General features: G+C 47.0%; 1 protein-coding gene across 1 annotated transcript; it reads right to left on the bottom strand.

Moving 5' to 3' along the window:
• Window positions 1-6291: 6291 nt before the first annotated feature.
• On the bottom strand, window positions 6292-12394 carry GC (GC vitamin D binding protein). Its single transcript, XM_035541376.1, has 12 exons — window positions 12334-12394; window positions 10514-10583; window positions 9920-10052; window positions 9605-9816; window positions 8752-8884; window positions 8161-8255; window positions 7717-7846; window positions 7426-7628; window positions 7075-7207; window positions 6825-6922; window positions 6438-6570; window positions 6292-6345 (listed from the first exon to the last, which is right to left on the bottom strand). Exons 1-12 carry the CDS (start codon window positions 12392-12394, stop codon window positions 6292-6294), a joined length of 1455 nt encoding a protein of 484 aa, XP_035397269.1.
• Between the last annotated feature and the right edge of the window lie 346 nt (window positions 12395-12740).

Below are 12740 nucleotides of genomic sequence, written 5' to 3'. Positions count from 1 at the left end.
GCATCTTCCGTGGCTTTGCTGCTCTACTCTGTATTTCCAAATGTTACATTGGGGATAGGGAGAAGCCACTTGACCATCGCAAACCAATTGCAAGGAAAAGACAAAAATGTTTGTCTTTTGTAGCAAACACAGGGCACTGTGTACAATGCATTACACAAATACAACCTCATGTTGCTTGTGCTTCTCTTGGAGGGGAGGGGTAGGAAACCAAACATGTGGGACTATAATCTAAAATATGTTGGGTGTTTTTCATTCTTGCGTGAGTTTTGGGGAATAGCAGTGCTTCCTCAGTTTATATATATGAACATCGTGCTGGAGAAGCCTGAAATATTGAGTTTCCTGGTAGATTCTCCTGATTTCCACAGTTGATTTTAAAATCTAATCTATGGATTAAATATGCATGAAACACATAACACCGGACCTAATCCTCTGTCTTCTGTTAGAGACATCAGTGTTTGATTTGCTTTGTTGTTCTTTGAATATTGTGGAGTTCAGCCTTGCTCTGTATTTCATATTGCATAGTGGTTGTTCTTCAAGCTGAGTGACTGGGATCAGCAGGTTTGCTTGCTTGTCTTTTAATGTAATTGTGTCTCAGATCTCGTCTATTTAATCAGAAGGCCCTTGATACTTGTTCAAATACTTATAACAACATTTTCTGAACAGGATAGCTTGTGAATTTTATCCCTGTTTGTAATAAATTAATTTCAGAATGAAAATACTTGTGAAAAGCAAAAAAAAAAAAAAAAAAAAAGTGTGATAAATTCTTATTAAGTCAGTGTTGTTTGTGTTCTCTACTCCAGTTTTCATGTAAGTTTGTTCTTGTGAGAAGAGCAGAAACAGTAATAATGACTGTATGTTTTCCCCTCTTTGAGAGATTTTAGTAGCAGTTGAAAGTACCACGGATTATTTTAATAGAGCCAACTGAAATATGAATGAAAACCTCTACTCAGAGCAGGTACGCTTTTCTATAGTATTGCCAAACCTATATGGTTTCATTCCTTAAAAGAGGCAAAGGATATGACGCATCATACAGTTGTGATTTTATTGAGCCACAGTATTCCCTGAGGATGGAGATGAGACTTCAACTCCTTTACAATCAAAATAAATTGTTGACAATGTGCATGCGGTACCATACTGAAGGAGCATTTCTTACACCTTGTAAGTCCAATGTCTGTGTGTTGTCTGGTGGCCCAGCAGCCACCACTACAGGCATCTTAGAGACCATAACTACTTCTCTCTGTGATGGGCTTAGGGAAATGAGGTGCAGAACATTTCTGCTGTGAAGATACATCCCTGATGCTGAAGGAGTCACCTCAAAATACCTTCCATCTTCTCTGCGTCCAGTGGGTCAGCGTAACCTTTCTGGGCCCAGTCCAGAATATGGGATGACAGCTTAATCTTGTCACGTTTGGGAACGTCGCCTTTACCATACCGAGCTCCTCTGCGTCTGCCTGTTAGGCTGACCTGCAGTTTTTTTCATTGGTAATGTCATGCTGACCTAGGACATCTGATTTTCTGCTTGTTGCAGTTATTTTGTAATTACCACACATTAATATGGTCTTTGATCTAGCACTGACTCCTTTGCCTTCCCACACTGTTCACCACTGTCATTTCCCCAAAACTTTTATGTTAGTGCTTAAAACATACACACATGCATATATATGTGTGTGTGTGTGTATAAAAATTGTGGGAGAGACAGACAGGCACACACAAGGAGATATAGCATGGGTCACTCATTTACTCTTCACAGTCCCTATTAGGCCATACCAGGCTGAGAGCCCCTAAAAATGACTTTCCAAAACAATCATTTTTCTCTTTTCAGTGCACATGTAAGTCTCTCATCTCTCATCAGCAGTTATAGATGCATATTACAGTGACTTGCTGTAGGTCACTTCTCAGTAGCTAGTGTCACTTTGGTATGTACATCCTTCCTGCTCTACCATTGAACTTTTCCATGTAATGGCACCCAGAAAAAACATGGCATGTGTTACCATATTCACAGGATGCCTACACCTGGACAGAGGAAACCCCAAGTTAACAGAGGTTACCATGTAGCAAAGTGTTGGTAACAACTGATTGAAGAGGTATATATTTCACTTCCAGGCTGCTTTGCTTGGAATAACAGCTGCTTTTGTAGGTGAAGAATGTGAGGTGGAGGTGCCGTGAATATAATCATTTCTGAGTTAAAGAGAGGTACAGGACAAAACTTAAAACAGAAGAAAAGTGGCCCAAAATCCTTAACTGGGCTGGCTTGCAGGCTTGCCATGAAAAATGTGCATAGGCATATTGTTGCGGAGCTCTGGCAAAGTCTTGAAACTCAGACCAGAATTGACTTTAGGATTAGAGGTGACATGGTAGAAATGGAAAGCATACAAGCATGATTTGGGGGTGCTGTACTGTTTTGCGTTGCACGGTATGTTTTTGCAGGAAGGAGAACAGCCTTCTGGTTAGGGAGTTCCTCACTTTACTGCGGCCCATTTATTGTACAGCCACGTTAGCTAGATGGCATGTAAAAAGCAGTGAAGCAGCTCAACTTTCACTCCTTTCAAGGCAGAAGGGCCCCCATCGTGTGACACATGGGGAACAGACTTCAGCTATTTTGTTTTACCAAGGAGACTGGCAGGTAGGGGTACACCCATGGAGAGTTCAGACAGATCTGCTGGTGCAGCTGAAGTCCGGCATTCAATATTCTGAAGCCTTCTTTTGACTTTTAGACAGAAAAGGCCAAAGGGGATTACCAAATGTCTACATAACAAGAGGACCAAGCAGAAGGCATTGAATTACTTCAAGGTTACTGTGAGGAAATAGATAGCCTGACTTTTATGTCTAGATGGGTACTTTCTATGGCAGATTAATAAGGTGCTGTGAACTTTCTCTGCCTCTGTAATATGAGGCCATTAGTCTCACGCACAGTATTTTTTAAGGTGAGCTTGCATTAAGAGACCAGAGGTTCCCTGGAAACATGAGTTTTGTTACTGGCAAAGTTTTGTTTCCCTGAAAACGGCAGCCAGGGCCTCTGCTCTTTGCAAGGACTGTTTGATATGCATTTGGACTCTGAGGTAAACGTTCCTTCTTTCCCCTATTCCCAACCAAAGCCTATCAATAAAAGATGTGTGACTACATCAGTAAAATGGTTCACATGCTGTGCAGGTCACTGACCACGATACCTAGCGCAAAAGGAGGGGCTGACATTGCCTTTCTGTACTTTAATTCCTTATGCAATAGTGATGTTGCCTCACAATTACTGTATGACCCAGCTCTGCCACCACTTGTGTTTATAGGTAACAAGAAAGCAATGAAAACTCTCAGCCACTACCCAGCCTTTAAGCTAATACCTCAGGGTACAGAAAGGTAACTAATCGATCATTTAAACTATAAAACAGAAGAGGCATTTGGAAAGCTTTCAGTCGTGCAGAAATAAATGCTAGTTCTCCTTACAATTAACCACCTTTTTTTTTTCCCTAGACAACAGTATTAGAAATTAGTTAAATATGTAAATATATATTTTGGCTACAAAATAGTGTACAGAGTTTAGTCACTATGATTAAAACCATGCTATTTACTTGCCATGCTAGTTAAATTTCCAGTCAGAATAAAGGTGCAGGCAGGTGCTGCAGCAAGGATGATGAATATGGAGTGGAAAACTGCCATGTGTAAAGGTAAACTAGTTTCAGCCAATGTGCCAGTCTGTGTGGGTGCAACCTGGTAGGACACCCTTGCAGGAGGCCAGAAAAGCCTTGAGGAACCTCTAGCAGATGGTGTTTATGAAGCAAGAAGGGGAACATACCTCAGTAATCCCTGGGATTGATTTGGGGTCATACTGCGAAGTCCACCTCTGCTCTGTGCTCCGTGAAGGTTCCTAGACAGCACGTGTGGTGGCTTTTCTGCAAAGGGATCAGAGGGGGAAAAAAAATCGCTTGGCAAAGTAATGGGGTGAAGCTTTTTTGGCACGATTTTGCTCCATCTGCACCCACTTGCTACATGGGGAAACATACCCCACAGTGTGGTGGGCATGGCAGACCTTGACATCGGGTGGTCGCACCAAGCAGAAATGTTAATTTTCAATCACCACAAAGAAAACGTTGGGAGGGGCACCTCATGCCAGGCTGATGTTGCTCCTGAAAGACGCTAGGAGACGGCACGAAGGCATGGGTTTGCTTTTTTTAAATGTCGTTCTGAGGCTGCTCTCCCCCTCCCCTCCAGTGAGGAAGAGCAGTGCTAAAAAAAACACCAGTGTTTCCCATCCCAAACCTTGCTCTCCCCAGCGCTCCCCGCAAGCTGCACACATTTCAGAGCACGGGAAAGTTGTTTTGGTGCTCAACCTGTGAGAAAACAGGGCTGAAACTAAGGGCGAGAGAGGAGAAGGCGTGACTTACAACCACCGTCCTGTTTGTCCCTTCGATGCTTCCAGCCCCAAATGGCATCTGTCGGGCTCCAAAATGGTGGCCACTGAGCCCCAAAATGGCGGCCACAGGACCCCATAATGTCCTCCCTGAGGACACCATCGGGTGTTGCTGCCACAGGGGCTGTGCCCCAGCGCTCCTTACTGCCCCACTGTGGCTTCCTTGCCCCACTACGGCCTCATGGTGTGGGCTGGAATGGCATCCAGCTTCTTTAGGGAGGCACAGCATCACTCACATGGTGTCTGGCAAAGGAAAGCGCTCACTTTGCTAAGGGAGTGCTGAGGCTCGTGTTGAAAACCTTTAAAACTAGTCTTTAAAAGTAGTCACATCACCAACTGTTAAAACCTCTTCCTGGCACCAAAAAAGTGGGATTATGAAGGGATAGAGCTGTTTACCAGAGGCTCCCTTGTGGGCAGGAGATTCTAACCTGGAACTGACAAGGATAGGGCAATACCTTCTTAACCCACTTCAGCAAAGGTTTGTGGAAGGACATGCACACAGAAAAAGAGAATAATCTTTACGCATGGAGGGCTCGGAGGCCCATGATTAAAACCACTGTGAAGTGACCACAGGGTTGTCCTCAATGTAGTCCATTTCCTTAAATCCACAGGAAATTTGCTAGTACCAAGTCTTGTCAAGAAAAATGTTGTTTCTGCAAGTAAGCTCAGCTCTGTGATGTATGGTTGCAATATCTTGCAAAGCTGGACGTTATCCAGCACAGCCTAGGTTTGCACTTGGAGCTTTTTGTATGTTTATTTTTGTTGGTATATCTACTTTTCATTCATCTGCCTAGCCTCTTTTTCCACCCCTCCAGTCAAAAAAATAATAAAATTTGTTTTTTTCACATCACTGGTAGCACTGGGAAGGAGGAGTTCTTTCACCATTTTAAAAGTGCTTTATGGGAAGGTACAGAGGGGGTGGCAAGGGGGACTTTCCAGAATGGAGATATACGTGGGGCCTAGTCAGACAGCTTTGTGCAGGTCTGTTTTTGGGGGTGCTGGGAGCAGCACCGCTCTGCCTGCTTTGGGGAGCAGCAGGGCCTAGGCCAACTAGTGCAACAACACACAATCACTAAGATAAAACTAACCTGTTTCACAACAGTCTAAATTATGTTCATGTTCCTTATTAGATTTTGCAAGCACAGTGCATCACTCATTTCCCTGGGTTACAGGCGCCATCTCTTGGAGTGCTACTGAACATTTTTTGTTTTTATTTTGACTAGCAAACTTGTCTTGAGATGTTGCTGCCTCTCTCTCCTGACTGTTTTCTCCTGCACTCCCCAAAAACTGACCCTGTGCTTTGCAGGGCAGAGCTGTGAACCTGCTTTCAGGCATGCAGGAAGGCTCTGGGGGGTAAATGCTAGCAGGGAGCCAGAAGGATGAGGGTCTTGGAGTACAAACCAGTGAAATTAGGGCTTTTTATTTCTGCCTTAATGCAGAGGGCCCCAAAAGTCCCATCACAGAGGATGGGCTCATGACTCTGGCTGACTGAATGTCCAAACACCCAGAGAGAGCAACCCCATCTGTGTGAGTGCTTGATGTGTGATTTAGGTTTTCCTGACTAATGATTTAGAAAATTGGCTCCCACAGCCAGAGCTGGGACCTCCCCTTCCCACCTACTATCTGACCCACCACTCCTGGCCCCCCTCCATCCTCCATGCTCTGCCCCAATGTGACCACACAGAAAGCAAGGTTTGGGTGTTCCCCAGGGTGAAGATCCTTTTTTCTTTTTCTTTTTTTTTTTTTTTAGTATCTTTATTATGGCTGCAGTGATGTATCAGCTGGGGAGGATACAAGCTGGATGCTTCCTTCCCCTCCTGGTTTGGGAAACAGCAGCATTTCACATCCTCCAGTGGGACCCCCCGCCTTGTTTTTTTGCTGTTCCACACCTAAATCAGCACACAGGAACCCTGCTTGCATGCACTTTCCAGGTATGCGGTCACCTGCAAGCAGGGCAAAGGAAATGAGGCTTGATGAGCCTGGGGCAGGTGACTGCCTTCTATGTGATGTGGGGTAGTGGGAGATACTGCCCTACCTGTGCAGCACAATGAAGCGATGGCGAGTTTGCTGGGCAGCACGTGGAAGCGAAATCAGCTCTCTGATCCACCAGCTGTGTCAGCAGCTCAGGGCTGGTTTCTGGCACAGTCTGCTTCATGCTGTCCCTCAGCCTACAGTTTGGGGCCAGAGGGGAAGATGTGTCAATGTGGGGTGGGCTTTTGTAGGGACTTGGCTGTGTTCAACCTCCAGACCATGGTGCAGACAATGCACACCTTGCCAAATTCTGATGGCATCATCTGAGGAAATGCTTCCCTGATGCCACGGGAGAAGTGCAGCTTGTACAGCCAGGTTTCAAGGACAAAGACTTAGCCAAATTTTAAATATGAGTTTCTGGGAGCACCAACAGAGGGTGATGAGCTCTTACCTCTTCTTGAAGTCGAGGAAATTCATCTCATTGTACTGTCCACAGAACTGGTTGGCGTTTTCCAGGAAGGTGGGCAGCTCTCCTCCCACTTGCTGTCGCTGTGTGGCATAAAAGAAGGGGATTTCTACAACCAGGACTGGAAAAAGCCTCTGTGGAGGGTTTTGGGGGATGCAGGAGCTGGAGAGGGAGGCAGTGTGCAATGACAAGGGAGTTTAATGGTGTGTAAAACAGAGGTGTCCCTCCCGGTCACCTTGCTGTCAAGGCAGGCAGAGGCATCCTTGGCAGAGCAGCACTCCCTGATGACGTTTTCAGATGCATCGTACAGTTTGCCAAGGAAGACATCAGGGATATTGGTGTGCCTCCGTGACAGTTCAAACATGTACCTGAAGTGGAGCAGGGAAAACAAGTTAATATTTAGTATTGGCTGTGAAGTTGCCAGCTCTTGGATGCGGCAGCGATGCACACCCTACGCTTCCAAGCCCTTCTCCTCATGGCGTGTGGGTCTCTTGGGGCTACCATGAGAAAAGTCCTAGTAATTATTAAGTTGTGTAATGAGAAGGAGGGTGAGAAAACCAGATATAGTGGGTTCTGGGGCGCTGACCTTCTGGCATGGAGGGCCCCATTGTCACCACACAAGTGCTTGTTGGTCGGCTTCTGCAGCTCAGGCAATTTGGGGGCTGTGGCCGGTTTCAAGGTGGAGATGCAGAAGTAGTTTTGCATGATGTTTTTTCCTGCACAGCAGTCGGCAAACCTTTCATCTTTGGTCGACAGTGCGGCGCAGACCTTTGCAGTGTGCTCCGATAACTGTGGAGGGAGGAGCAGAGGGGACTTGGGGCTCAGCATCCTGCTCGGGGAGCCCTCTAGCCCTGGGGAGGGCTCAGGGCTGCCCTACCTTCTTCTGCATGCAGTCCTCAGCCACCGAGTCGCAGCACTGGGCGAACACCTCGGCCGCGTCCTCTGCCAGAGGAGAAAGGTCCTCAAATGAAGCACTTGGTATCTTCTGGGCAAGCATGGTCAGGTAGCTGGGCAGACACAGCATAGATGGGACATAAGGATTTCAGTTCCTCTGTTCCGCAAACTTAAATAGTGACCGTAAGCACTTCTAATATTCCTATATTTGCACTTTTTGTCTTTCCTACACACTGTGTGTGTCATCCGTGCATGTAGCACCCAAGCACTCCCACACAGAACAACCAGCCTTGGTCTGTGGAAGTAACGTTCATCTTAGCTGGAATATATCTTGGTGAAAACCAGAAAGGAACTGCCATCTGAAATGGGAAAGCGCTCCCCTGCTGACCTGCATTAAAGGCCAGAAAACACCATTTCCCCTTTTTACCTGAACTTCACTTTGTCCTTCCCATATACCGTGAAGCGGGAGCAAGCCCTGTTTGACATCAGTGTGAGTAGGGAGAGGGTTTTTCTTTGCAGTTTCTGCAAGAAGAAGAAGATGTGGCTATAGAGTGGGTGGTAGGGTGGAGATATTCTCCAGGTGCAATGGAAACCTCTCCATCACCACCTCTCCATAGCAAGGTAAAAAAATATTGTGCCTGGTGAGTTGCTGTTTGGTTATGCTGTGAGCAGTCCTGTAATTCAGCCTCCTTTTATTACCTACTGCAAAAAGCAACAGTACTACTTCTGCAGAATTTTGATGCTAATTAGAGCTTCATGAAAATTGTCCTACCAAAACCCAGGTGGATTTCCTAACAGCTTCGCTCATGTCTGGAAATTCAGACCATGTCATTTAACTTCAAATTCCCCCAAACTGAGAAGAAGCAAAAGCAGAGGAAAAACGGAAAATTTCAACCCAGCAAGCTTCATGCTGTTGGGCTGGGGATGAGCAATGCTGAGTTTGAGACACCCCCATGGCTGTGGGCATCTGTGGGGCAAAGGAGCAAAAGGGCAAAGTGGGCATGGGGAGCAGACTCACCTCCTTCAGGAAACAGACGGTGGGTGCTGGGGATATACAGCAGGTGGAGACCATGGAGAGGAAGTTCCTGGTGGAGCCCAGGAGCACAGGCAAGGGTGCCTGGCCGTAGCTGCTGACGTACTCGTACAGGAACCTGTGGCAGAGGTGGACCTCAAACACCCCAGCACCAGGTACTCAGTTGCAGATGTGTTTTTTGGGGTGTTATAGCTGTACTGGGGATGTCAGCCTTTCAGGCACCTTCCTGTGCTGCTGGCTTATTACATCAAGCCATTGACCCACCTGATGTCCCTTTCTAACTGCTTGCATGGGGAAGAAGCCACCTCCATCCCTCATCCATTTTGTCAAATCCTTTCCTTGTGACATGTCCAAACACAGAATACACCAACCTTTTGTTTGGATGCACAGGTAGCTCCATAAAAGGGTTGGCAAAGAGCCATGGCAATGGGTGCTGCTGCTTGGGACAGTGGCATAGGGGCAAGATGTATGTAGTGGTGTGAGCTGTAGGGTGTTATCACCTCCTCATCCCCGTGGACAGCAGCAGTCAGTCTGGCTGCAGCACTGGTGAGTGCTGCAGTGTTTAATACAGCTTCTTTATGGTCAAGGCACTTTTGCAAAGTGAAATGGTGACTATTGGGAGAGAGCTTGGTGGCCCTAAGTGAAGGAAAGGTGGAAACCTTTATATTCCATCTAAGAAAGTAAAGGATGGGCTTCAGGATGAACATGAAGAAGCCCTCCAGATTGCTATCAACATTTTGTCATTATCCAGATGTTGACCAGCATGTGTGCGCCTTGGCTTGGCATCCCAGCAAGACTGAGTGCTTCTTCCAGCCTGGCCCAGCCTCCCAGCCCTTACCTGTCAGCAAAGTCCTTGGGGTCCTTCTTGAAGGCCTGGCAGAGTTCCTCGTTGGAGGGCTCAATGTAGTGGGGCAGCTGGCGGGGTGGATGCTGCAGGGCAGCCAGGCACAGCTTCTGCTCCAGGCCATGGTGGACACAGCAGGCGGCCGTCCCTGGGTGGGCAGGGAAGGGCGAGTCGGGGCCACAGGACTTGGCCGACAGGGCTGAAGACTGCAGAAAGGGAGAAGGATGCTTGCCTGGGGTTGGAGGCTGCTCCACCAAATTGAACATGTCCACGGTTTTAGGGACTGACAGAGGGTAGCGGTCAACCTACCCCAGCATCATAGCAGGAGGGGTCAGCGCCATCGGTGCAGCAGGTCTCTGCCAGTGAGACAATCTCATGCACGAGGTGGCTGATCTCCTCGAAGGTGGCATTGGAGAACTTCCTGCTGTTCATAATGAGGGTCCTGGGAGCAAAGGCAACAAGAGGATGAACTCACTGTGTTTCCTAAAAGCCCACATCAACATCAGCCTGATGAAACTCACTCTAACAAAACCACATGGAGAGCATCAACGTTAGTCCCACAAGAACCAGCAGCACGTCCTCAAAAACTGTGACTGGTCTCTGCCTGGAGCAGATCTCAGGCTGGGGCTGCCATGGCCAGGGGGATGTGCACCAGCTCTTATGATTCCTTGCTATTTGGCCACCTAACTGGTTTTGAGGAGTTCAATTGTGGAACAAGCTTTTCTCCTGTAGGTAGGCCCATTTAGAGTAATAGGAGCCCTTGTATGCAGGGAGTGAATAAATGACCAAATAAATCTGCCAGTTTCCAAGCTATTTTTTAATTCTGGGGGGGGGGGTGTCTTGGCTTATATGCTGAATTTGCATGCTGAATTTGGGAGGGTAAATATTGTAGGAGGTACCTACAGGGTTCGGAAGTCATCCTTCCCCATGGTTTTGAACTCTTGGCATACTTTGTCCCGGACATACGCTCTACCTGTAAATGCAGAAAAAGAAGAGTTTGGGATCAGTTCCCTGATTCTGCTTATGTGGGTGCCTCATTCACATGACCTTTCTCCCTGCAGAAACAAATAAAAAACCAGCACTGCTCAGCTCCATTGAGCCTACTGTAGAATATAATTCAGATATTTCTCCTTTTGCAGGGGAAAACCATTATTAAGTACTTCATGTTGTTTTGGGGAGCTGAGATGATGTTTCTCTTCTTTCCATATATTTATGTAGAGATGTTCATACCATGTCTGTGTTTTACTCTCATTCTCATTTCCCTTCTTGGCAGTCCTAAATCACACAGGTCTCATCTGAAAACAGAAATCTTGCCTTATTCACTTTAGGGCTGTTTTTTAGCATGCAATAGCTTCTCCTCTCATGTCAGACCTGGCTGTAGTCCGTAATGCTTGGGAAAATGCTGCCGCTGCCCAGCCCGTTTGGGGGAAGTGGCTCTGTTACCTGGGTTGTGCTGCTGCAGTTTGCATCCAAAACAAGGGGGAGAAGGAGGAACCCTCCCTGTAGTTGAGAGAGTTGCGGGAAAATGTCAAGCACACTCAGCCCTTACCCACACGGACATTCCTATATGGCTGAAACAGACAGCGTTGGTTTTTATCTGGGGCTGCGGAGGTCAGGAGCAGGCAGCAGCAAACACATCCCCAGCCTCTCTTTTATCCCTTAGACGTAGTATTGATTTTTTGTTGCAAAAAAAGGTATCACTTAGACTTTGCTACTGTCAGGGTAAACATTGATACTGTGCTGGCCTCTCTGCTGCAATATTGACATGATCTTCCCTGGGGATTTTGGACCAGAAAAGAACCCCCTCACTCCCCCCTTGGGATCCCAGCCACAGCTACGTTCTCCTGTCTGCATCTCTCACGCTCCTGCCAAATCTCTGCTTTAGCCCACTTCCCCTTTGCTTTTTCGGCAGGGTGTCAGCCCCGTCCTCCACCAATGCGACATGGGGTCATTTTACCCAAACCACAGGGTTATACACCGTTATATCAGCCAAAGGTCAAATTGCTTCAGTAAGGAGAAAAAAAAAAAAAAGGTAAGGATAATTTTGCAAGGTTGTACTTGTGGGGGGAAGAAGTTTTTGTAAAAAGGTAATTCTGGGGCTTTCAGCATGAAATTAGAGGCCATTTGGGGGGGATTTGTCTGCTGGTAACCAAGCAAAGCTCTGGGAATAGAAAAGCAAGAGGGAGCTCTGTGGCTACAAGCAGTAGGTACAAATCCTAGCATTTCTGCAGAGAAAAATACATCTCTGAAGCAGAGGGAATGAAGAGGGCAGACAGCACTTTGCTGTGATTGTTTGAGGATTTGTCGCTGTCATTACCAGGGAGATGGTCCCTGGAAGGAAGGGAAACCTGCAGACCGTCCTACCAGGATGAGCATCAGGGTGTCTAGCTGTAGATGTGTCTTGAAGTCTTGAATTCCTTTTTTTTTTTCAGAATCCAGTATTGAAGACGTATGTTTGGCTGTTTGTTTAGGTTTTTTTAGCAGGTCTATGCTTCCCCGCTGAGCAGCAGAGGAAGCAAAATGTTGCTCATTGCGAGCAGAGAGCACAGTCCTAGACATTCAATTCACTTAGCTCCATACGGAAAAAAGAGCCAGGGGTGGAAAACCCCATTTTTGAGTTTACTGACATTAATACACAGGGTATCATGGACCCTGTCTAGTACAGGGTGACAACTCCATTGCAGCCACGGCAGTACAAGGATTTCAGGGGTAAGCGCTCTTACCTCGGTGTTCAGCATGGGTTGTGGCAAAAAGCAGCAGCAGGAGGGTGACAGCCGCCTTCATGGTGCAGCGTGGCCACGGCAGGGACAGCAGTCACCGCCACTGCTCTCCCTTCCTGTGCAAAAAGCAGCAGTGGGAAACCCAAACCAGAATTTATATGGGGCTCCTGAGCGTTGTTGGATCAATGATTAATCCTGGTAACAGGACACGGGGCAAGCATCCTTGGCACAGCGTGCCAGCACCTCCAAAATGGGGCTGATTTTAATAATTAACCCAGAGAAAACAGCAGCACATTGCTATGGGACTCCAGACAGAGAGTTTCTACCCATGACCCGTGCAAAAGCAGATGTACGGGGCAAAGCGTCCTTTGCATCCTATGAGTGCAAAGCAGTGTGCTCTGAGCCTGATA

The sequence above is a fragment of the Cygnus atratus genome, chromosome 4, assembly GCF_013377495.2.
Source record: "Cygnus atratus isolate AKBS03 ecotype Queensland, Australia chromosome 4, CAtr_DNAZoo_HiC_assembly, whole genome shotgun sequence".
Lineage (NCBI taxonomy): Eukaryota > Metazoa > Chordata > Aves > Anseriformes > Anatidae > Cygnus > Cygnus atratus.
Note: the sequence above shows the minus strand (reverse complement) of the source record. Positions and strands in the feature narration are given on the sequence as shown.

Bases quoted from the DNA above. Each gene is read 5' to 3' on its own strand.
- GC (XM_035541376.1), bottom strand. From the start codon at position 12,394: ATGAAGGCGGCTGTCACCCTCCTGCTGCTGCTTTTTGCCACAACCCAT. The intron at 7,847-8,160 runs GTAAAAAGGGGA...GTGTCTGCCCAG, and splicing joins AAGGACAAAGTGAAGTTCAG to CTACCTGACCATGCTTGCCC. The intron at 6,571-6,824 runs GTAAGAGCTCAT...CCCAAACTGTAG, and splicing joins TTCCTCGACTTCAAGAAGAG to GCTGAGGGACAGCATGAAGC.